The 24119-nt window shown below is 39.8% G+C and overlaps 1 protein-coding gene across 2 annotated transcripts in view; it reads left to right on the top strand.

Moving 5' to 3' along the window:
- Window positions 1-24119, top strand: part of FMR1 (fragile X messenger ribonucleoprotein 1) — a 111212-nt gene that overhangs the window by 77062 nt on the left and 10031 nt on the right. For both annotated transcript variants that reach the window (XM_053699149.1, XM_053699148.1), the window contains 2 exons: window positions 3611-3790; window positions 17623-17699. In XM_053699149.1, the coding sequence (XP_053555124.1) occupies window positions 3611-3790; window positions 17623-17699 (257 nt within the window). The remainder of the gene's footprint in view (window positions 1-3610; window positions 3791-17622; window positions 17700-24119) is intronic.

Here is a 24119-nt window from a genome sequence, read left to right on the forward strand (position 1 = left end):
ATCTAGGAAGGAACCTTAAGTCTCTGTATTAGAGGAAAAATATTTCTTAAGCAGTACTTTGCGTGCAAATAGATGGACATCTTTAATGGTCTCGAACCTTTTCAAGAGTAGGTGTTGGTACAAAAGGGAGACCTTCTTTCAGGACAGAAATTTGTATGTCTGAGTATCCTGTCTGATAAATTAATTATATTTAATTCTTTGTGACTTGTTTCTTTTTGGTTAGGGATTTCTGATTGAATTTGACCTGTTTTCCTGTTCTGGGCCTGTTTTCCCCCTACCCCTCCGGGTTCTCCGCCTAAAGGGACATTTCCGTTATTACCATGGGGTGTAATCCTATTTCTTAGAATGGGTTTAGGTCTCAGGTCATCGTCTTAGTTGTCTGCGTCTGTGGTCTCACAGTCTTTGTCTGAAAAGTCAGTCAATGCCTGCTGTCTTTAGATTCCACATATAGACTGATTTGTTAGCATAATCAGTTAAATCTCTGTCTCTTTTCTTTTTTTATCCGAAAAAAAACTTAGCAAACCTCTCTACTTCTCCTTTGATTTTAATATAGGATTTTTGGAATTCTTCCTTTAACTCATATTGTTTTAATTCCCCACTGATCTTTGTAATTTCATCAGTTATTTCATTAAAGTGAATGTAAATTTTGATTCTAAAGTGCCCGGTTTTTAAAACTTTGATTAAAAACAGGGGCACTTTAATTCATAAAAATTTACATTTCACTCCTGTTGTGACAAAAAACTTACCTTTTAAACTTCACAGCAGCTCCAGCTTTCTCCGGTCTCACAAGCCATTTCTGATGTCAGAAATGATTGATAGGTCATTCTCCAATCACAGCTTCCCCCCCGGGGGATTCAGTGTCTGATTCACTGCTGTGATTGGAGGAAGCCGATGCCTCATTTTAGACCCAGGAAGAGGCTTTGAAACAGGTGGAGGAAGCTGGAGCTGCTGTGAAGATTAAAAGGTAAGTTTTTTTTTCACAACAGGAGTGAAATGAAAATTTTTATGAATTAAAGTGCCACTGTTTTTAATCAAAGTTTTAAAAACCGGGCACTTTAGCATCAAAATTTACATTCACTTTAAGTTTATCCATTTCATGCTCTATAAGATATCCAATGAGTTTAAAGGAACAATCAGAGAGGGCCCCTTCCCACTTGGTTTTTAATTCAGGTTTCAAGTCTTGGAAGGATGGAAATAACTTAAAGGGACACTGAACTCAATTTTTTTTTCTTTCGTGATTCAGATAGAGCATGCAATTTTAAGCCGCTTTCTAATTTAATCCTTTTATCAAATTTTCTTCATTCTCTTGGAATGTTTATTTGAAAAGCAAGAATGTAAGTTTTTAGATGCCGGCCCATTTTTGGTGAACAATCTGGGTTGTCCTTGCTGATTAGACAGCACCAATAAACAAATGCTATCCATGGTTCTGAACCAAAAATTTGCTGGCTTCTTAGCTTAGATGCCTTTTTTCAAGTAAAGATAGCAAGAGAACAAAGAAAATTTGATAATAGGAGTAAATTAGAAAGTTGCTTAAAATTGCATGCTCTATCTGGATCATGAAATAAAAAATTTGGGTTCAGTGTCCCTTTAAGGCGTAGGCCTCTAGGTATTATATTTTTGTCAGTGTAGAAGTTATACATGCCTATATTCCATTGCCTCTCGATTTTGTTTTTTCTGGATTTTTTTAAAGATTTTTAAGAGATTTAAGCCATTCCCCAACTAGTTCATTATCTTTAGTATTTTTGTTTTTCAAGTCAATAGTTAAATTCTTTATATCATCAGACCATTGAAGCATTTATGTCCCTAAATCAAAGCACCATTGTTTAAAAAAATCATATGCTCAAATAATGGAATGTGGTTTGCCTATGTTTTTCTCCATTTCTAGGTGATCCGGTCTTAATTGGTAGCGGTAAGGCACCTCAGTAATTGAGGTGTGGGGTTGCCTGTGGGGTATTTTAGAAGTTTATTTGATGTTTATTAAATGTTTTTTCTTAACTTTTCTCACATAATTTTAGCTGGGGATCAATCCTAATTTGGGATAAAATTTTAAAGTGTATTTTTTCCTTGGCTTATTTTAATTGAATATTAAAATCTTTGAAACTTATCTGTACAAGTTTATTTACCGTTTCACAACATGTCTAATATGGAGCAAGAGCCTGCTCTCATGATTACATGCTTATTATGTTTAGATGCACAAATTGCAGCTCCTATGCAATTTTGTTCTTCATGTGTCAAGAAAACCTTGCAAAATAAAGGTAACATTTTTAAGCCTGTGTCTAAGGATGATGCTTTTAAAATAATACCTCGGCTTTCTCCTGCTACGTCCCAAGCCTCAATGGCGTCACATGCGGTGCCCTGCGGTTCCTCCTAGTGGAGTTTAATTAAAAGCAGAAATTGCTGCCCAGGTATCTTCAGCGGTATCTGCGGCATTGGCAGCGGTATCTGCGGCATTAGCTGCCATTCCCAGATTACAGGGAAAACGCAAGAGGAAATCTAGAAATTCAGAAAGTAAGGTGCCTGTCCTCAGTTCTGCTTCCCAAGTTGCCCTTTCTCATAAGTCTGATGAGAAAGATACATCGGGACTTTCTGAGGGTGAAATCTCAGATTCGAACAGTATAATTCCTTCTTCTGAGACTGGGGTGGTATCCTTCAGATTTAAGCCTGAGCACCTTTATGTAGTATTAAAGGAGGTTTTAGCTACTACCCCTGTCGTTGTCACTCCTTAAAGGGCATAAATTATGTTTTTGATCAATAAAATAGTGTACCTAAAAAATGTATTCTCCGTGTTGTGCTGTAGGACACAATAGTGACACACCCTTAAAGGAAGGCAGAGTGAATATATGTGTGTGTGTGTGCGTGTGTGGGGGCTCACGGTCTGCCATGTTATCTGTGCTGATCAAAATGACGGTATGGTTATAACCTGTCCCCCCATAAGCTACCCCTGCCACTTGCTGGCCAATCATCTCTTCTGTGTCGGTGAAAAGCTGATGTGGGGCAGTGCTTTCTGCACTCAGCCTTACTCTATAACCAGCTGTGTTAGGACTGCTTTCCATATACTTTATATAACAGTGCAAGTACATATGTATATCAGACTTTACCTGGCACTTCTTATAAACAGCCCCTAGGGGGCTGTGCATATAGATCTGCCAATGTGTGTGTGTGTGTATATATATATATATATATATATATATTTTTTTTTATTATTGATATTGTGTGTGTATACATGTGTGTTATATATATATATATATATATATATATATATATATAAGTGGCTGGCTGTAAAGGCTTCTAACCAGACGATCCACAGCTGGCACTACTCTAAAAATTTTCTGCCAATGCTGTACATGAACAAGCGTTTCTACAATAGCGCTTACGTCACTTATACAAGTCACAAAGGGAGCAAGCAGGGCTGTAAATTGAAAGCTTACGAATGTATACATACAGCAATGAAGGTGAAAGTGCATTTGAAATCGGATACTTTACTTTTCAATAAAAAAATAATACAAGCTGTTAAGAGGTTTGACACAGTTTATACACTTAAGTTGTAAATACAATATATTGGAAATTTTATTTTTTCAGTGTACAATGTCCCTTTATCTATATCTGATAGGCACAAATTCAGAAGCATCAAATGCGTCTGAAACTGAGTCTGACCACAGAGATGAACTAAGTGACTGGTCCTTGGCTCCAGCAGAAGAGGATCGAGATAATTACCCTAGAAGAGGAGATGGGCGGAGACGTGGAGGAGGACCACGAGGACAAGGGCTAAGGGGACGAGGGGGATTCAAAGGTAATTTTTTTTTCTTTAAATATATTTTTAACTGATTAGTAAAGTTCGCTTAGACGCACATCTTTCTAAAGAAGTGTAAATAAACATAAAAAGTAGTCTTAAATGCAGATCAATTTCTGTATACCTACTCATGCAGTACACTCCGTTTTTATTTTTGTTGCGTTGTGAAAAATTGATGTGCGTGATAATTATATTATGGTATGCCAAGAAAATTCTTAAATAACTGATGTTAAAGAAATTAACAAATGTAAACCGAGCTAGTGTTAATCAAAATAACAAAGATGACTGCAGAACAATGCACATTTCTCTTGTAAGGTGTATCCAGTCCACGGGTTCATCCATTACTTGTGGGATATTCTTCTCCAAAAGGGAGTTGCAAGAGGACACCCACAGCAGAGCTGTCTATATAGCTCCTCCCCTAACTGCCACCCCCAGTCATTCTCTTGCAACTCTCGACAAGAAAGGAAGTATCAATAGATATGGGGTGACTTAGTGTAGTTTTACCTTCAATCAAGAGTTTATTTTTAAACGGTACCGGCGTTTTACTCTCAGGCAGAAATTAGAAGAAGAATTCTGCCTGGAGGTTTGATGATCTTAGCGGTTTGTAACTAAGGTCCATTGCTGTTCTCACACATAACTGAAGAATATGGGAAAACGTCAGTTGGGGGAACGGTCTGCAGATTACCTGAGGTATGTTCAGTATTTTTATTTCTACAGAGATGAATAAGTTCTAGAAAATGCTGACAGAGCCTTGTGTATTTGAGGTAAGCCTGATGCAGTGATTTAACAGCGACTGGGATCATGCTTACAAAACAGGGTAATACTCATGTTAATAAGACCACGGGGCATAGCAGTGGCTCCTTACCTAGACGACATTCTGATACAGGCGTCGACTTTTCAAATCGCCAAGTCCCATACGGATATTGTTCTGGCCTTTCTGAGGTCTCACGGGTGGAAGGTGAACGAAGAAAAGAGTTCTCTCTCCCCTCTCACAAGAGTTTCCTTCCTAGGAACACTGATAGATTCAGTAGAAATGAAAAAAAATTCTGACAGAGGTCAGGTTATCAAAGTTTCTAACTTCCTGCCGTGCTCTTCATTCCACTTCTCGGCCGTCAGTGGCTCAGTGTATGGAAGTAATCGGCCTAATGGTAGCGGCAATGGACATAGTTCCGTTTGCCCGCCTACATCTCAGACCACTGCAACTTTGCATGCTCAATCAGTGGAATGGGGACTACACAGATTTGTCCCCTCTGCTAAATCTGGATCAAGAGACCAGGGATTCTCTTCTCTGGTGGTTATCTTGGGTCCATCTGTCCAGGGGAATGAGTTTCCGCAGGCCAGAGTGGACTATAGTGACGACAGATGCCAGCCTTCTGGGCTGGGGCGCGGTCTGGAACTCCCTGAAGGCTCAGGGTTCATGGACTCAGGAGGAAGTCCTCCTTCCGATAAACATTCTGGAACTGAGAGCGATATTCAATGCTCTTTAGGCTTGGCCTCAACTAGCTGCGGTCAGGTTCATCAGATTTCAGTCGGACAATATCACGACTGTAGCCTATATTAACCATCATGGGGGAACAAGAAGCCCCTGGCAATGTTGGAGGTTTCAAAGATAATTCTATGGGCAGAGGTTCACTCTTGCCATCTCTCAGCTATCCATATCCCAGGAGTAGAGAACTGGGAGGCGGATTTTTTTCTAAGTCGGCAGACTTTTCATCCGGGGGAGTGGGAGCTCCATCCGGAGGTATTTGCCCAGCTGATTCAACTATGGGGCAAACCAGAACTGGATCTGATGGCGTCTCGTCAGAACGCCAAGCTTCCTTGTTACGGGCCCAGGTCAAGGAATCCCCAGGCAACGCTGATAGATGCTCTAGCAGCGCCCTGGTCCATCAGCCTGGCTTATGTGTTCCCACCATTTCCTCTCCTCCCTCGTCTGATTGCCAAGATCAAGCAGGAGAGAGCTTCGGTGATTTTGATAGCACCTGCGTGGCCACGCAGGACTTGGTATGCAGATCTGGTGGACATGTCATCCCTTCCACCATGGTCTCTGCCGCTGAGGCAGGACCTTCTACTCCAAGGTTCATTCAAACATCCAAATCTAATTTCTCTGTGGCTGACTGCTTGGAGATTGAACGCTTGATTTTGTCAAAACGTGGTTTCTCAGAGTCGGTCATTGATACCTTAATTCAGGCTCGAAAGCCTGTCACCAGGAAAATCTATCATAAGATATTGTGTAAATATCTTCATTGGTGTGAATCCAAGGGTTACTCATGGAGTAAAGTCAGGATTCCTAGGATATTATCCTTTCTCCAAGAAGGATTGGAGAAGGGATTGTCAGCTAGTTCCTTAAAGAGACAGATTTCTGCTCTGTCTATTCTTCTACACAAGTGTCTGGCAGATGTTCCAGGCGTTTTGTCAGGCTTTGGTTAGAATCAAGCCTGTGTTTAAACCTGTTGCTCCACCATGGAGTTTAAATTTAGTTCTTAAAGTTCTTCAAGGGGTTCCGTTTGAACCTCTGCTTTCCATAGATATCAAGCTTTTATCTTGGAAAGTTCTGTTTTTGGTAGCTATCTCTTCGGCTCGTAGAGTTTCAGTTATCTGACTTACAGTGTGATTCCCCTTATCTGATCTTTTGCGTACCAAACCTGGGTTTCTTCCTAAGGTGGTATCTAATAAGAATATCAATCAGGAGATTGTTGTTCCGTGACCGTCACTGTGTCCTAATCCTTCTTCAAAGAAGGAACGTCTATTACACAATTTTAACGTGGTTTGTGCTTTAAAGTTTTATTTACAAGCTACTAAGGATTTTCGTCAAACATCTGCATTGTCTGTTGTCTACTCTGGACAGAGGAGAGGCCAAAAGGCTTCGGCATCTTCTCTTTCTTTTTGGCTGAGAAGCATAATCCGTTTAGCTTATGAGACTGCTGGCCAGCAGCCTCCTGAAAGAATTACAGCTAATTCCACTAGAGCGGTAGCTTCCACATGGGCTTTTAAAAATGAGGCCTCTGTTGAACAGATTTGTAAGGCGACGACTTGGTCTTCGCTTCATACTTTTTCTAAATTCTACAAATTTGATAATTTTGCTTACTCGTAGGCTATTTTTGGGAGAAAGGTCTTGCAGGCAGTGGTGCCTTCCGTTTAAGTTCCTGCCTTGCCCCTCCCTTCATCCGTGTCCTAAAGCTTTGGTATTGGTATCCCACAAGTAATGGATGAACCCGTGGACTGGATACACCTAACAAGAGAGAACAACATTTCTCTTGTTAAGTGTATCCAGTCCACGGATCATCCATTACTTATGGGATATTCTCCTTCCCAACAGGAAGTTGCAAGAGGATCACCCACAGCAGAGCTGCTATATAGCTCCTCCCCCAACTGCCATATCCAGTCATTCTCTTGCAAGCCTCAACCAAGATGGAGGTCGTAAGAGGAGTGTGGTGTTTTATACTTAGTTTATTCTTCAATCAAAAGTTTGTTATTTTTAAATGGTGCAGGAGTGTACTGTTTATCTCAGGCAGTATTTAGAAGAAGAATCTGCCTGCATTTTCTATGATCTTAGCAGAAGTAACTAAGATCCATTGCTGTTCTCACATATTCTGAGGAGTGAGGTAACTTCAGAGAGGGAATGGCGTGCAGGTTTTACTGCAATAAGGTATGTGCAGTTAATATTTTTCTAGGGATGGAATTTGCTAGAAAATGCTGCTTATACCGGATTAATGTAAGTAAAGGCTTAAATGCAGTGATAGCTACTGGTATCAGGCTTATTAATAGAGATGCATACTCTTATAAAAATGTAATATAAAACGTTTGCTGGCATGTTATTCGTTTTTATATATGTTTGGTGACAAAACTTATTGGGGCCTAGTTTTTTTCCACATGGCTGGTTTGATTTCTGCCTAGAGACAGTTTCCTGAAGCTTTCCACTGTTGCAATATGAGTGGGAAGGGCCTATTTTAGTGCTTTTCTGTGCAGCTAAAAATACTGACAGACATTCAGCTTCCCTCTGCATGATACAGGACATCTCTGAAGGGCTCAAAAGGCTTCAAAGTCGTGTTTGAGGAGGGTAACAATCACAGTAGACTATGGCAGTTGTTGTGACTGTGTTTAAAAAACGTTTTTGTCATTTATTATTCTGTTTTTGTTATTAAGGGGTTAATCATCCATTTGCAAGTGGGTGCAATGCTCTGCTGACTTGTTACATGCACTGTTAGTGTAACTGCCTTTTTTCACTGTTATTTCAAATTTTGTCAAAATTTGTTTCTCTTAAAGGCACAGTAACGTTTTTTATATTGCTTGTTAACTTGCTTTAAAGTGTTTTCCAAGCTTGCTAGTCTCATTGCTAGTCTGTACAAACATGTCTGAAACAGAGGATACTTGTTCATTATGTTTAAAAGCCATGGTGGAGCCCCATAGGAGAATGTGTACTAAATGTATTGATTTCACCTTAAACAGTAAAGATCAGTCTTTATCTATAAAAGAATTGTCACCAGAGGGGTCTGTTGAGGGGGAAGTTATGCCGACTAACTCTCCCCACGTGTCGGACCCGTCGCCTCCCGCTCAAGGGACGCACGCTAATATGGCGCCAAGTACATCAGGGACGCCCATAGCGATTACTTTGCAGGACATGATTGCAATCATGAATAATACCCTGTCAGAGGTATTATCCAGATTGCCTGAATTGAGAGGCAAGCGCGATAGCTCTGGGGTTAGACGAGATACAGAGCGCGTATATGCTTTAAGAGCCATGTCTGATACTGCGTCACAATATGCAGAACCGGAGGACGGAGAGCTTCAGTCTGTGGGTGATGTCTCTGATTCGGGGAGACCTGATTCAGAGATTTCTAATTTTAAATTTAAGCTTGAGAACCTCCGTGTATTGCTTGGGGAGGTATTAGCTGCTCTGAATGACTGTGACACAATTGCAGTGCCAGAGAAATTGTGTAGGCTGGATAAATACTATGCAGTGCCGGTGAGTACTGATGTTTTTCCAATACCTAAAAGGCTTACAGAAATTATTAGTAAGGAGTGGGATAGGCCCAGTGTGCCCTTTTCCCCACCTCCTATATTTAGAAAAATGTTTCCAATAGATGCCACTACACAGGACTTACGGCAGACTGTCCCTAAGGTGGAGGGAGCAGTTTCTACTTTAGCAAAGCGTACCACTATCCCGGTTGAGGACAGTTGTGCTTTTTCAGATCCAATGGATAAAAAATTAGAGGGTTACCTTAAGAAAATGTTTATTCAACAAGGTTTTATTTTACAGCCCCTTGCATGCATTGCGCCTGTCACTGCTGCGGCGGCATTCTGGTTTGAGGCCCTGGAAGAGGCCATCCATACAGCTCCATTGACTGAAATTGTTGACAAGCTTAGAACTCTTAAGCTAGCTAACTCATTTGTTTCTGATGCCATTGTTCATTTGACTAAACTAATGGATAAGAATTCCGGATTCGCCATCCAGGCGCGTAGGGCGCTATGGCTCAAATCCTGGTCAGCTGATGTGACTTCAAAGTCTAAATTACTCAACATTCCTTTCAAGGGGCAGACCTTATTCGGGACTGGTTTGAAAGAAATTATTGCTGACATTACTGGAGGTAAGGGTCATACCCTTCCTCAGGACAGGGCCAAATCAAAGGCCAAACAGTCTAATTTTTGTGCCTTTCGAAATTCCAAGGCATGTGCAGCATCAACTTCCTTCGCTTCAAGACAAGAGGGAACTTTTGCTCAATCTAAGCAGGCCTGGAACAAAGGCAAGCAGGCCAGAAAGCCTGCTGCTGCCTCTAAGACAGCATGAAGGAACGGCCCCCTATCCGGCAACGGATCTAGTAGGGGGCAGACTTTTTCTCTTCGCCCAGGCGTGGGCAAGAGATGTTCAGGATCCCTGGGTGTTGGAGATCATATCTCAGGGATATCTTCTGGACTTCAAAGCTTCCCCTCCACAAGGGAGATTTCATCTTTCAAGGTTATCTGCAAATCAGATAAAGAAAGAGGCATTCCTACGCTGTGTGCAAGACCTCCTAGTAATGGGAGTGATCCATCCAGTTCCGCGGACGGAACAAGGACAGGGTTTTTATTCAAATCTGTTTGTGGTTCCCAAAAAAAGAGGGAACCTTCAGACCAATTTTGGATCTAAAGATCTTAAACAAATTCCTCAGAGTTCCATCTTTCAAAATGGAAACTATTCGGACCATCCTACCCATGATCCAAGAGGGTCAGTACATGACCACAGTGGACTTAAAGGATGCCTACCTTCACATACCGATTCACAAAGATCATCATCGGTTCCTAAGGTTTGCCTTTCTAGACAGGCATTACCAATTTGTAGCTCTTCCCTTCGGGTTGGCTACAGCCCCGAGAATCTTTACGAAGGTTCTGGGCTCACTTCTGGCGGTTCTAAAACCGCGAGGCATAGCGGTGGCTCCGTATCTAGACGACATCCTGATACAGGCGTCAAGCTTTCAAATTGCCAAGTCTCATACAGAGATAGTTCTGGCATTTCTGAGATTGCACGGGTGGAAAGTGAATGAGGAAAGAGTTATCTATCCCCACTCACAAGAGTCTCCTTCTTAGGGACTCTTATAGATTCTGTAGAGATGAAAAGTTACCTGACGGAGTCCAGGTTATCAAAGCTTCTAAATGCTTGCCGTATTCTTCATTCCATTCCGCGCCCTTCGGTGGCTCAGTGTATGGAGGTGATCGGCTTAATGGTAGCGGCAATGGACATAGTGCCATTTGCGCGCCTACATCTCAGACCGCTGCAATTATGCATGCTAAGTCAGTGGAATGGGGATTATACAGATTTGTCCCCTCTGCTAAATCTGGATCAAGAGACCAGAGATTCTCTGGTGGTTGTCTCGGGTCCACCTGTCCGAGGGTATGACCTTTCGCAGGCAGATTGGACAATTGTAACAACAGATGCCAGCCTTCTAGGTTGGGGTGCAGTCTGGAACTCCCTGAAGGCACAGGGATCGTGGACTCAGGAGGAGAAACTCCTTCCGATAAATATTCTGGAGTTAAGAGCAATATTCAATGCTCTTCTGGCTTGGCCTCAGTTAGCAACACTGAGGTTCATCAGATTTCAGTCGGACAATATCACGACACTGGCTTACATCAACCATCAAGGGGGAACCAGGAGTTCCCTAGCGATGTTAGAAGTCTCAAAAATAATTCGCTGGGCAGAGACTCACTCTTGCCACCTGCCAGCAATCCATATCCCAGGCGTGGAGAACTGGGAGGCGGATTTTCTAAGTCGTCAGACTTTTCACCCGGGGGAGTGGGAACTCCATCCGGAGGTGTTTGCTCAATTGATTCATCGTTGGGGCAAACCAGAGTTGGATCTCATGGCGTCTCGCCAGAACGCCAAGCTTCCTTGTTACGGATCCAGGTCCAGGGACCCAGGAGCGACGCTGATTGATGCTCTAGCAGCGCCTTGGTTCTTCAACCTGGCTTATGTGTTTCCACCGTTTCCTCTGCTCCCTCGACTGATTGCCAAAATCAAACAGGAGAGAGCATTGGTGATTCTAATAGCGCCTGCGTGGCCACGCAGGACCTGGTATGCAGACCTAGTGGACATGTCATCCTTTCCACCATGGACTCTGCCTCTAAGACAGGACCTTCTAATACAAGGTCCTTTCAATCATCCAAATCTAATTTCTCTGAGACTGATTGCATGGAGATTGAACGCTTGATTCTATCAAAGCGTGGCTTCTCTGAGTCAGTCATTGATACCTTAATACAGGCACGAAAGCCTGTTACCAGGAAAATCTATCACAAGATATGGCGTACATATCTTTACTGGTGTGAATCCAAGAATTACTCATGGAGTAAGGTTAGGATATCTAGGATATTGTCCTTTCTCCAAGAGGGTTTGGACAAAGGATTATCAGCTAATTACTTAAAGGGACAGATTTCTGCTCTGTCTATTCTTTTGCACAAGCGTCTGGCAGAAGTTCCAGACGTCCAGGCATTTTGTCAGGCTTTGGTTAGAATTAAGCCTGTGTTTAAACCTGTTGCTCCCCCATGGAGCTTAAACTTGGTTCTTAAAGTTCTTCAAGGAGTTCCGTTTGAACCCCTTCATTCCATGGATATTAAGCTTTTATCTTGGAAAGTTCTGTTTTTGATGGCTATTTCCTCGGCTTGGAGAGTCTCTGAGCTATCTGCCTTACAATGTGATTCTCCTTATCTGATTTTTCATGCAGATAAGGTAGTTCTGCGTACCAAACCTGGGTTTTTACCTAAGGTGGTTTCTAACAAGAATATCAATCAAGAGATTGTTGTTCCATCATTGTATCCTAATCCTTCTTCAAAGAAGGAACGTTTTTATATAATCTGGACGTAGTCCGTGCCTTGAAGTTTTACTTACAAGCTACTAAAGATTTTCGTCAAACATCTTCCCTGTTTGTCGTTTATTCTGGACAGAGGAGAGGTCAAAAAGCTTCGGCAACCTCTCTCTCCTTTTGGCTTCGGAGTATTATACGCCTAGCCTATGAGACTGCTGGACAGCAGCCCCCTGAAAGAATTACAGCTCATTCTACTAGAGCTGTGGCTTCCACCTGGGCCTTTAAAAATGAGGCCTCTGTTGAACAGATTTGCAAGGCCGCAACTTGGTATTCGCTTCACACTTTTTCAAAATTTTACAAATTTGATACTTTTGCTTCTTCGGAGGCTGTTTTTGGGAGAAAGGTTCTTCAGGCAGTGGTTCCTTCCGCTTAATCCCTGCCTTGTCCCTCCCATCATCCGTGTACTTTAGCTTTGGTATTGGTATCCCATAAGTAATGGATGATCCGTGGACTGGATACACTTAACAAGAGAAAACATAATTTATGCTTACCTGATAAATTTATTTCTCTTGTAGTGTATCCAGTCCACGGCCCGCCCTGTCATTTTAAGGCAGGTCTAAAATTTAATTAAACTACAGTCACCACTGCACCCTATGGTTTCTCCTTTCTCTGTTTGTTTCGGTCGAATGACTGGATATGGCAGTTGGGGGAGGAGCTATATAGTAGCTCTGCTGTGGGTGATCCTCTTGCAACTTCCTGTTGGGAAGGAGAATATCCCATAAGTAATGGATGATCCGTGGACTGGATACACTACAAGAGAAATAAATTTATCAGGTAAGCATACATTATGTTTTATGCTTACCTGATAAATTTCTGTCTCTTGTGGTGTATCCAGTCCACGGCCCGCCCTGTCACTTTAAGGCAGGTGTTTTTTATTTTTAAACTACAGTCACCACTGCACCCTATAGTTTCTCCTTTTTCTTGCTTGTCTTCGGTCGAATGACTGGGGGTGGCAGTTAGGGGAGGAGCTATATAGACAGCTCTGCTGTGGGTGTCCTCTTGCAACTTCCTGTTGGGAAGGAGAATATCCCACAAGTAATGGATGAACCCGTGGATACACCACAAGAGAGAAATTTATCAGGTAAGCATAAATATATATATTTTTTTTTTTTTAACAAAATGACATTTCTAAATGCTTTTGAAATTATTATTTCGTGTGCAAACCTTTCACAATACATAGACTAATATCTGGTGCATACATTTAAAAAAAAAAAATGACTTTAAAGGTACAGTCATACAATAGAATTATTATTGTTTTAAAAGATAGATAATCCTTTTATTACCCATTCCCCAGTTTTGCACAACCAACCCAGTTATATTAACCCTTTTGCGGTCCTATGTCGAAATATATCCGACCAAGGGTTTTAGCGCATGCGCTCAAATGTCAGATATATTCCGACTTTGCTGCTTTTGCGTTTCACAGCTAAATAGCGACATCTAGCGGTGACTTGCTATTTAGCTGTGTAATTAAAAAAAATAGCTGCGAAAATTAAATAAGACCTGCCGGCCGCACAATTTGAACATTTAAAGGGACAGTCTACATTAGAATTGTTATGGTTTTAATAGATAATCAATCTCTTTATTACCCATTCCCCAGTTTTGCATAACCAGCAGTTATATTAATATACTTTTTTTACCTCTGTGATGACCTTACATCTAAGAACCTTCTTCCAGCCCCCTGATCACATGACTGACTGTTTATTATCTATTGACTTGCATTTAGCATTGTGTTGTGCTAAATATTAAGTAACTTTCTATGCCTGAACACAGTGTTATCTATATGCCCCACGTGTACTTTCAGTACCTTTGTGTTGAAAAGCAATTTAAAAAGCATCTGATAAGAGGCAGCCCTCAAGGGCTTAGAAATTGGCATATGAGTCTGCCTAGGTTTAGTTTCAACTAAGAATACCAAGAGAAGAAAGCAAATTTGATGATAAAAGTAAATTGGAAAGTTGATTAACCCCTTAATGACCACAATGTACCCTGTATGTCACTGGTCGTTAAGGGTTTTTTCAGGACATAATAGCACAAGTCTAGCAAGAACACGCTATTAATGCCCTCCCTCCAGCAGGCTTTGTGGAATAGAGCAGTCTCAACGCTGGTGGCAAGACTGTGCAATAAAACAATCAAGTCCCAAAAAAAGGCCAGTGACATACAGGGTACGTCGCTGGTCCTTAAGGGGTTAAAATTACAAGTCCTATCTGAATAGTTAAAGTTTAATTTATACTAGACTGTCCCTTTTAATATACTTTTTACCTCTGTGATTACCTTGTATCTAAGCATCTTCTGACAGCCCCCTGATAACATAACTTTGTAATCTATTGACTTGCCTTTAGTACTGTGTTGTGCTAATTTTTAAATAGCTTCCTGGGTGTGAACACATTGTTATCTATATGGCCCAGATAAACTAGCAGTCTCCCTGTTGTGAAAAGCAAATACAAAAGCATGTGATTAAGAGGCTGTCAATAGAGCCTTTATAACATTTAAACCTCTAAATGTCTTCTTGTTTCAAAGTATATTAATCTAACAATGTTGGTTGTGCAAATCTCTGGAATGTGTAGTAAACGCATTCTCTATTTTTTTAAACAATAACAATTTTTTTGTAGACTGTCCCTTTAAATAAATAATAAAGTAATCTCTGGACCAGCAATATACTACTGGTCTGGAGCTGCAGAGCCAATCCAGGATGGCAAATATGCGTATCCACCAAGCAGCGATGTTTAGTTCATTTAGTTCAAGCAATAGATCAATAATAAAATGCTCTAGAACATTAGAGCATTTTATTATTGTTTAAAGTCCTTTAAATGGACTTAAATTTCTTATAAAATGTATGCCTTTTTAGTTGTAAGTACCTTTTTTTTAATATTGACTCCTTTGTCGTGCTTAATCTGTATTAGTGCACTTGATATTTACTTGGTTTATGGCATTGGATTGGAAATTGGTAAGGTGCCGCCAATCTAGTACCAGAGTAAGTGTCGGGTACTTGCTTAAAGGGACATAATACTCATATGCTTAATCACTTGAAACTGATGCAGCATAACTGTAAAAAGCTGACAGGAAAATATCACCTGAGCATCTCTATGTAAACAAGAAAGATATTTTACCTCACAATTTCCTCAGCTCAGCAGAGTAAGTTCTTTGTAAAAAGTTATACCCAGCTGCAGGTAAAAAAAAAAAAAAATGAACAGCAGCCAATCGTCGTCAACAGTGCTGAGGTCATGAACTCTTACTTAACTCATGAGATTTCATTGTAAACTTCCTTACACTGAATAGGGAAATAAGATGAGTGTGCACGAAAGCTCGCTCCTTCCGCTGTCCCGGGACAGACATACTGGTTTGTTGCTTAGAAGTCCTTTACAATGGGATGTGGCTACTGAGAAACTTTTGAGGTAAAATATCTTTCTTTTTTATATAGAGATGTTCAGGTGATATTTTCTAGTCGACTTTTTTTACAGCTATACTGCATCACTTTTAAGGGAAAATTATTTTAATTCCTGATGCAGGATATCTGATTTGAACCTATACAGCATATACAACTAAACATGCTACTTCATATGTTACTAAGTAATAAGCCTGCCCAGAGGGCAGTCTATTTATTTAAAAAAAAAAAAACTACAACCCCCAAAGCTAAAATTAAAAAAAAATAAAATACAGAAAAAAATAAACAAAGCTATTCAAAATAAAAAATGTAAACCTAAACTAATACCCCTATAAAAAATAAAAAATCCCTCCCAAAATAAAAAAAGGGCAATCAGCTCTTTTTTCTAGCCCATTAAATACATAATCTTAAGATTTTTTTTTTTTTTTTTTTTTTTTTTTTAAACACTAAGCCCCAATTAGGTACTCACCATTCCAGACGGCTCCATCATCTTCTATCTTCATCTGGAGTGGAGGTGCGGAGCCCCGACGCGTGGATCCTCAGCGGCATGAAGGCTCCTCTTCATTCGATGTCAGTCGTACACTAAAGATTGAATGCAAGGTACCGTAATCAATTTGGGGTACCTTGCATTCCTATTGGCTGAATTTTTTAAATCGGCCAATAGGATTAGAGCTACTGTAATCCTATTGGCTGTTCAAATCGGCCAATAAGATTTCAGTAGCTCTCATCCTATTGGCTGATTTCAAAATTTCAGCCAATAGGAATGCAAGGTACCCCAATAAATATGGGGGTACCTTGCATTCAATCTTCAGTGTGTTTGGACGATCGCATGAAGAGGAGCCTCCACGCCGTTGAGGACCGCTGCTTAGGATCCAGGCATCGGGAAGACAGCTCCGCTCCGCCGGATGAAGATAGAAGATGGTGGAGCCACCTGGAAGACCTTCTCCGCCAGACTTCAGGAACAGTGAGTACCTATTTGGGGCTTAGGTTTATGCTTTTTTATTTAAATTTTTTGGTTGTTTTTTTTTTTTTAGATTAGGGCTTTACTGGGCTTTAAAAAAAGAGTAAAAGAGCTGAATGCCCTTTTAAGGACAATACCCATACATAGTGCCCTTTAGGGGCAATGAATAGTTTAGGGTTTTTTTTAGTGTTTTTTATTTTTTTTATTTTGGGGTGTGTGGTGGGAGGGTTTGCTGTTAGGGGGGGACTTAGTATTTTTAGAGGTAAAAGCTGTTAAACTTGTGGCAATGCCCTACAAAAGGCCCTTTTAAGGGCTATTGGTAGTTTAGATTAGGGGGTGTTTTTTTTTTTTGTTTTTTTTTCCCCCCCCCATAGGGATTAGGTATCCTTTTTTTTTTATTTTTGATAATTTTGTTTATTTTTTCTGTAATGTTATACTTTTTTTTATCTTTTGTAATTTGGGATAATTTAGGGTGTGTTAGGTAAAGGGGCTTAGTAATTAAATTTAGTTATTTGTGTTGTGGGGGTTTCGTGGTTTAGAGGTTAATAGGTTAATTAGGTTGATTGCGATGTGGGTGTTTGGTGGTTTAGGGGTTAATAGGTCAATTAGGTTTATTGTGATGTGGGGGTTTTGCGGTTTAAGGGTTAATTTTTTAATTATGTTATATGCGGATTAGGGGTTAATTACTTTATTGTTTGGCGACGTGGGGGTTGGCGGTTTAGGTTTAATGTGCGGGAGGTTATTTTTTTTGTTATACTTCGTTCGGGGGGTAACGTGTTTTTATTTCTTGCGGGCGGTTGCATGTTTTTTTTTTGTGTGTGTTTTTTTTTTTTAAGGCTTCAGGTTTGCCTACGATGCATCCAAGTGGATTCTTTTCGCTGCATGCGCAGCCAACATTCCTTTGAGGATGCGTGCGCAACTGGCGACAGCGACGGATGCGTTACAGACGCGATTTATAGTATAGATGATGAACAGTTTATCCGCAAATCTCGGTTTTTTTTGTATTACAGCCACATGCATGTCCTCTGTATAGTATAATTTATTTTTCATGAATGTCTATAGTTTAAATGTGAAATCTGATCAGATCACGCACCAGCCTATCTATAGCCTAAAAAGAACAGAATTTTCTTGCATTTATTGAACATCTTTCAATTTCTTTCAGCAAATGATGACCGCATAGACAACAGACAGCGCAATTCAAGAGAAACTAAAGCGAGGTCTGCGGACAGCTCTCTGCAGGTTAATAAGCTTTACCATGTATCATTATTTTAAAAAGGACAAATGAATATGACTAAATTTATATTTGAGGACTTGTGATCCAAATTAGCATAATTAAAAAATGTTAGTGCATTTCCTGTACTCAGGAGTGCTCAAAATTCGCACTGAATACTATTTTTTTTTCTAATTATGTCCAGTCTATTTAGAATTCCTGTGTGAAAAAATCAGGTGTGTTTATAATCAGTAAAGCATTTAATGTTTTGTTTTCTTCCTTCAAAATTCATCATTAGTCTATTTAAGATATATCATTTGATAAGGTTTGGCAGCTTTAGCAGCTTGACGATTTTTCTGGATTCTTTTTCTAAGCTATCGCAGTCCATTACAAAAAAAATAAAAAATATGACCAAAATCAAATTAGTAAATGTTATTGAAGGAAGTCTAGTTGTATACAAAAAAAAACAAAACAAACTTTTAGAAATGGGTATACTTGGAGGCTTTTTACGAGTGGTTTTCTGTTATTTTCATATACCATCATGGAGGCAAAAGCCATAATGGCTAATCAATTCAAGGCTAATATCTCACCTAAGTATTGATGATTTGTACAATTTACTATTTCTTTCATGTAATTAGCAAGAGTCCATGAGCTAGTGACGTATGGGATATACATTCCTACCAGGAGGGGCAAAGTTTCCCAAACCTTAAAATGCCTATAAATACACCCCTCACCACACCCACAAATCAGTTTTACAAACTTTGCCTCCTATGGAGGTGGTGAAGTAAGTTTGTGCTAGATTCTACGTTGATATGCGCTCCGCAGCAGGTTGGAGCCCGGTTTTCCTCTCAGCGTGCAGTGAATGTCAGAGGGATGTGAGGAGAGTATTGCCGATTTGAATGCAATGATCTCCTTCTACGGGGTCTATTTCATAGGTTCTCTGTTATCGGTCGTAGAGATTCATCTCTTACCTCCCTTTTCAGATCGACGATATACTCTTATATATATATATATATACCATTACCTCTGCTGATTTTCGTTTCAGTACTGGTTTGGCTTTCTACAACATGTAGATGAGTGTCCTGGGGTAAGTAAGTAAGCTTATTTTCTGTGACACTCTAAGCTATGGTTAGGCACTTTTTTTATAAAGTTCTAAATTTATTTGCCTTGACTCAGGATGTTCAACATTCCTTATTTTCAGACAGTCAGTTTCATACTTGGGATAATGCATTTGAATCAATCATTTTTTCTTACCTTAAAAAATTTGACTTTTTCCCTGTGGGCTGTTAGGCTCGCGGGGGCTGAAAATGCTTCATTTTATTGCGTCATTCTTGGCGCTGACTTTTTTGGCGCAAATTTTTTTTTCTGTTTCCGGCGTCATACGTGTCGCCGGAAGTTGCGTCATTTTTTGACGTTTTTTTGCGTCAAGTGTCGGCGTTCCGGATGTGGCGTCATTTTGGCGCTAAAAAATATGGGCGTCATTTTTGTCTCCACATTTTTTAAGTCTCATTATTTATTGCTTCTGGTTGCTAGAAGCTTGTTCACTGGCATTTTTTTCCCATTCCTGAAACATGATCAATTTTGCTTTATATGTTGTTTTTTCTATTACATATTGCAAGATGTTCCACGTTGCAACTGAGTCAGAAGATACTTCAGGAAAATCGCTGCCCGGTGCTGGAGCTACCAAGCTAAGTGTATCTGCTATAAACTTTTGGTATCTGTTTCTCCAGCTGTTGTTTGTATTGCATGTCATGACAAACTTATTAATGCAGATAAAATTTCCTTTAGTACTGTTACATTACCTGTTGCTGTTCCGTCAACATCTAATTTTCAGAGTGTTCCTGATAACATAAGAGATTTTATTTTTAAATCCATTAAGAAGGCTATGTCTGTTATTTCTCCTTCTAGTATACATAAAAGTCTTTTAAAACTTCTCTTTTTTCAGATGAATTTTTAAATGAACATCATCATTCTGATATTGATAATGGTTCTTCTGGTTCAGAGGTTTCTGTCTCAGAGGTTGATGCTGATAAATCTTTGTATTTGTTCAAGATGGAATTTATTCGTTCTTTACTTAAAGAAGTATTAATTGCATTAGAAATAGAGGATTCTGGTCCTCTTGATACTAAATCTAAACGTTTAAATAAGGTTTTTAAATCTCCTGTAGTTATTCCAGAAGTGTTTTCTCTCCCTGATGCTATTTCTGAAGTAATTTCCAGGGAATGGAATAATTTGGGTAATTCATTTACTCCTTCTAAAACGTTTTAAGCAATTATATCCTGTGCCATCTGACAGATTAGAATTTTGGGACAAAATCCCTAAGGTTAATGGGGCTGTCTCTAACTCCTGCTAAACGTACTACTATTCCTACGGCAGATAGTACTTCATTTAAGGATCCTTTAGATAGGAAAATTGAATCCTTTCTAAGAAAAGCTTACTTATGTTCAGGTAATCTTCTTAGACCTGCTATATTTTTAGCGGATGTTGCTGCTGTGGAGTTATAAAATCATGATTAGAATAAATCTAATATTTGATAAATATGATTATTAATTTAATCTGTTAGATAACCCAGATTAAATATTTGTCTATAGTTAGGGTTTTGTCTAACGAAGGCATATAAAGTCATATAAGAATAATTCTTACAAGCATCTAAGTTTTATCCTCTTTTGCGAGAATCATACATATACATCTGTTGCTAAACACTCATTTAGTGACAGCCCTTAGATTAGAGAGGTATGTATACGACAGCTGCAGCTTCAACTTTTTGGTTAGAAGCTTTAGTGCAACAAGTAACTGATCATAATTTTATAGCATTATTATTATTCTATAACATGCTAATAATTTTATTTGTGATACCATCTTTTGATATCATTAGTTGATGTCAGGTATATGTCTCTAGCTATTTTAGCTAGAAAAGCTTTATGGCTTAAAACTTGGAATGCTGATATGTCTTCTAAGTCAACTTTGCTTTCCCTTTCTTTCCAGGGTAATAAATTATTCGGTTCTCAGTTGGATTCTATTATCTCAACTGTTACTGGAGGGAAGGGAACTTTTTTACCAAAGGATAAAAAATCTAAGGTAAATTTAGGTCTAATAATCGTTTTCGTTCCTTTCCTCACAACAAGGAACAAAAGCCTGATCCTTCATCCTCAGGAGCGGTATCAGTTTGGAAACCATTTCCAGTTTGGAATATATCCAAGCCTTATAGAAACCTAAAGCCAGCTCCTAAGTACCCATGAAGGTGCGGCCCTCATTCCAGCTCAGCTGGTATGGGGCAGATTACGTTTTCTTAAAAGAAATTTGGATCAATTCCGTTCACAATCTCTGGTTTCAGAACATTGTTTCAGAAAGGTACAGAATTGGCTTCAAGTTAAGGCCTCCTGCAAAGAGATTTTTTTCTTTCCCGTGTCCCAGTAAACACAGCAAAGGCTCAGCATTTCTGAAATGTGTTTCAGATCTAGAGTTGGCTGGAGTAATTATGCCAGTTCCAGTTCTGGAACAGGGGCTGGGGTTTTATTCTATCTCTTCATTGTACCAAAGAAGGTCAATTCCTTCAGACCAGTTCCGGATCTATCAATATTGAATCGTTATGTAAGTATACCAACATTCAAGATGGTAACTGTAGGACTATCCTGCCTTTTGTTTAGCAAGGGCATTATATGTCTACAATAGATTTACAGGATGCATATCTGCATATTCCGATTCATCCAGATCACTTTTAGTTTCTGAGATTCTCTTTTTAGACAAGCATTACCAGTTTTGTGGCTCTACCGTTTGGCCTAGCATCAGCTCCAAGAATTTTTTCAAAGGTTCTCGGTGCTCTTCTGTCTGTAATCAGAGAACAGGGTTTTGGTATTTCCTTATTTGGACGATATCTTGGTACTTGCTCAGTCTTCACATTTTCGCAGAATCTCATACGAATCGACTTGTGTTGTTTCTTCAAGATCATGGTTGGAAGATCAATATACCAAAAAGTTCATTGATTCCTCAGACAAGGGTAACCTTTTTAGGTTTCCAGATAGATTGTGTCTATGACTCTGTCCTTGTCAGACAAGAGAAGTTTAACATTGATATCAGCTTGTCAAAACCTTCAGTCACAATCATTCCCTTTGGTAGCCTTATGCATGGAAATTTTAGGTCTTAGGACTGCCGCATCGGATGCGATCTCGTTTGCTCGTTTTCACATGCGACCTCTTCAGCTCTGTATGCTGAACCAATGGTGCAGGGATTACACAAAGATATTTCAATTAATATCTTTAAACCGATTATACGACACTCTCTGACGTGGTGGACAGATCACCATCGTTTAGTTCAGGGGGCTTCTATGTTCTTCCGACCTGGACTATAATCTCAACAGATGCAAGTCTTACAGGTTGGGGAGCTGTGTGGGGGTCTCTGACGGCACAAGGGGTTTGGGAATCTCAGGAGGTGAGATTACCGATCAATATTTTGGAACTCCGTGCAATTTTCAGAGCTCTTCAGTCTTGGCCTCTTCTGAAGAGAGAGTTGTTCATTTGTTTTCAGATAGACAATGTCACAACTGTGGCATACATCAATCATCAAGGAGGGACTCACAGTCCTCTGGCTATGAAAGAAGTATCTTGAATTTTGGTTTGGGCGGAATCCAGCTCCTGTCTACTCTCTGCGGTTCATATCCCAGGTATAGACAATTGGGAAGCGGATTATCTCAGTCGCCAAACGTTGCATCCGGGCGAATGGTCTCTTCACCCAGAGGTATTTCTTCAGATTGTTCAAATGTGGGAACTCCCAGAAATAGATCTGATGGCTTCTCATCTAAACAAGAAACTTCCCTGGTATCTGTCCAGATCCCGGGATCCTCGGGCGGAGGCAGTGGATGCATTATCACTTCTTTGGAAGTATCATCCTGCCTATATCTTTCCGCCTCTAGTTCTTCTTTCAAGAGTATTCTCCAAGATTCTAAAGGAATGCTCGTTTGTCCTGCTGGTAGCTCCAGCATGGCCTCACAGGTTTTGGTATGCGGATCTTGTCCGGATGGCCTCTTGCCAGCTGTGGACTCTTCCGTTAAGACCAGACTTTCTGTCGCAAGGTCCTTTCTTCCATTAGGATCTCAAATCCTTAAATTTTAAGGTATGGAGTTTGAACGCTTGATTCTTGGTCAAAGAGGTTTCTCTGACTCTGTGATTGATACTATGTGACAGGCTTGTAAATCTGTATCTAGAGAGATATATTATAGAGTCTGGAAGACTTATATTACTTAGTGTCTGTCTCATCATTTTTCTTGGCATTCTTTTTGAATAACGAGAATTTTACAGTTTCTTCAGGATGGTTTAGATAAAGGTTTGTCCGCAAGTTCCTTGACAAATCTCTGCTCTTTCTGTTCTTTTTCACAGAAAGATTGCTAATCTTCCTGATATTCATTGTTTTGTACAAGCTTTGGTTCGTATAAAACCTGTCATTCAGTCAATTTCTCCTCCTTGGAGTTTGAATTTGGTTCTGGGGGCTATTCAAGCTCCTCCTTTTGAACCCATGTATTCTTTGGTCATTTAATTACTTTCTTGGAAAGTTTTGTTTCTTTTGGCCATCTCTTCTGCCAGAAGAGTCTCTGAATTATCTGCTCTTTCTTGTGAGTCTCCTTTTCTGATTTTTCATCAGGATAAGGCGGTGCTGCAAACTTCTTTTGAATTTTTTACCTAAGGTTGTGAATTCTAACAACATTAGTAGAGAAATTGTGGTTCCTTCATTATGTCCTAATCCTATGAATTCTAAGGAGAAATCATTGCATTCTTTGGATGCTGTTAGAGCTTTTTATTATTATGTTGAAACTACTAAGTCTTTCCGAAAGACTTCTAGTCTATTTGTTATTTTTTCCGGTTCTAGAAAAGGCCAGAAAGCTTCTGCCATTTCTTTGGCATCTTGGTTGAAATCTTTATTTCATCATGTCGAGTCGGGTAAAACTCTGCCTCGAAGGATTACAGCTCATTCTACTAGGTCAGTTTCTACTTCCTGGGCGTTTAGGAATGAAGCTTCGGTTGATCAGATTTGCAAAGCAGCAACTTGGTCCTCTTTGCATACTTTTACTAAAATTCTACCATTTTTGATGTGTTTTCTTCTTCTGAAGCAGTTTTTGGTAGAAAAGTACTTCAGACAGTGGTTTCAGTTTGAATCTTCTGCTTATGTTTTCATTAAACTTTATTTTGGGTGTGGATTATTTTCAGCAGGAATTGGCTGTCTTTATTTTATCCCTCCCTCTCTAGTGACTCTTGCGTGGAAAGATCCACATCTTGGGTAGTCATTATCCCATACGTCACTAGCTCATGGACTCTTGCTAATTACATGAAAGAAAACATAATTTATGTAAGAACTTACCTGATAAATTCATTTCTTTCATATTAGCAAGAGTCCATGAGGCCCACCCTTTTTTTGGTGGTTATGATTTTTTTGTATAAAGCACAATTATTCCAATTCCT

This window comes from Bombina bombina, chromosome 1 (assembly GCF_027579735.1).
Source record: "Bombina bombina isolate aBomBom1 chromosome 1, aBomBom1.pri, whole genome shotgun sequence".
In the NCBI taxonomy this organism is placed as follows: domain Eukaryota; kingdom Metazoa; phylum Chordata; class Amphibia; order Anura; family Bombinatoridae; genus Bombina; species Bombina bombina.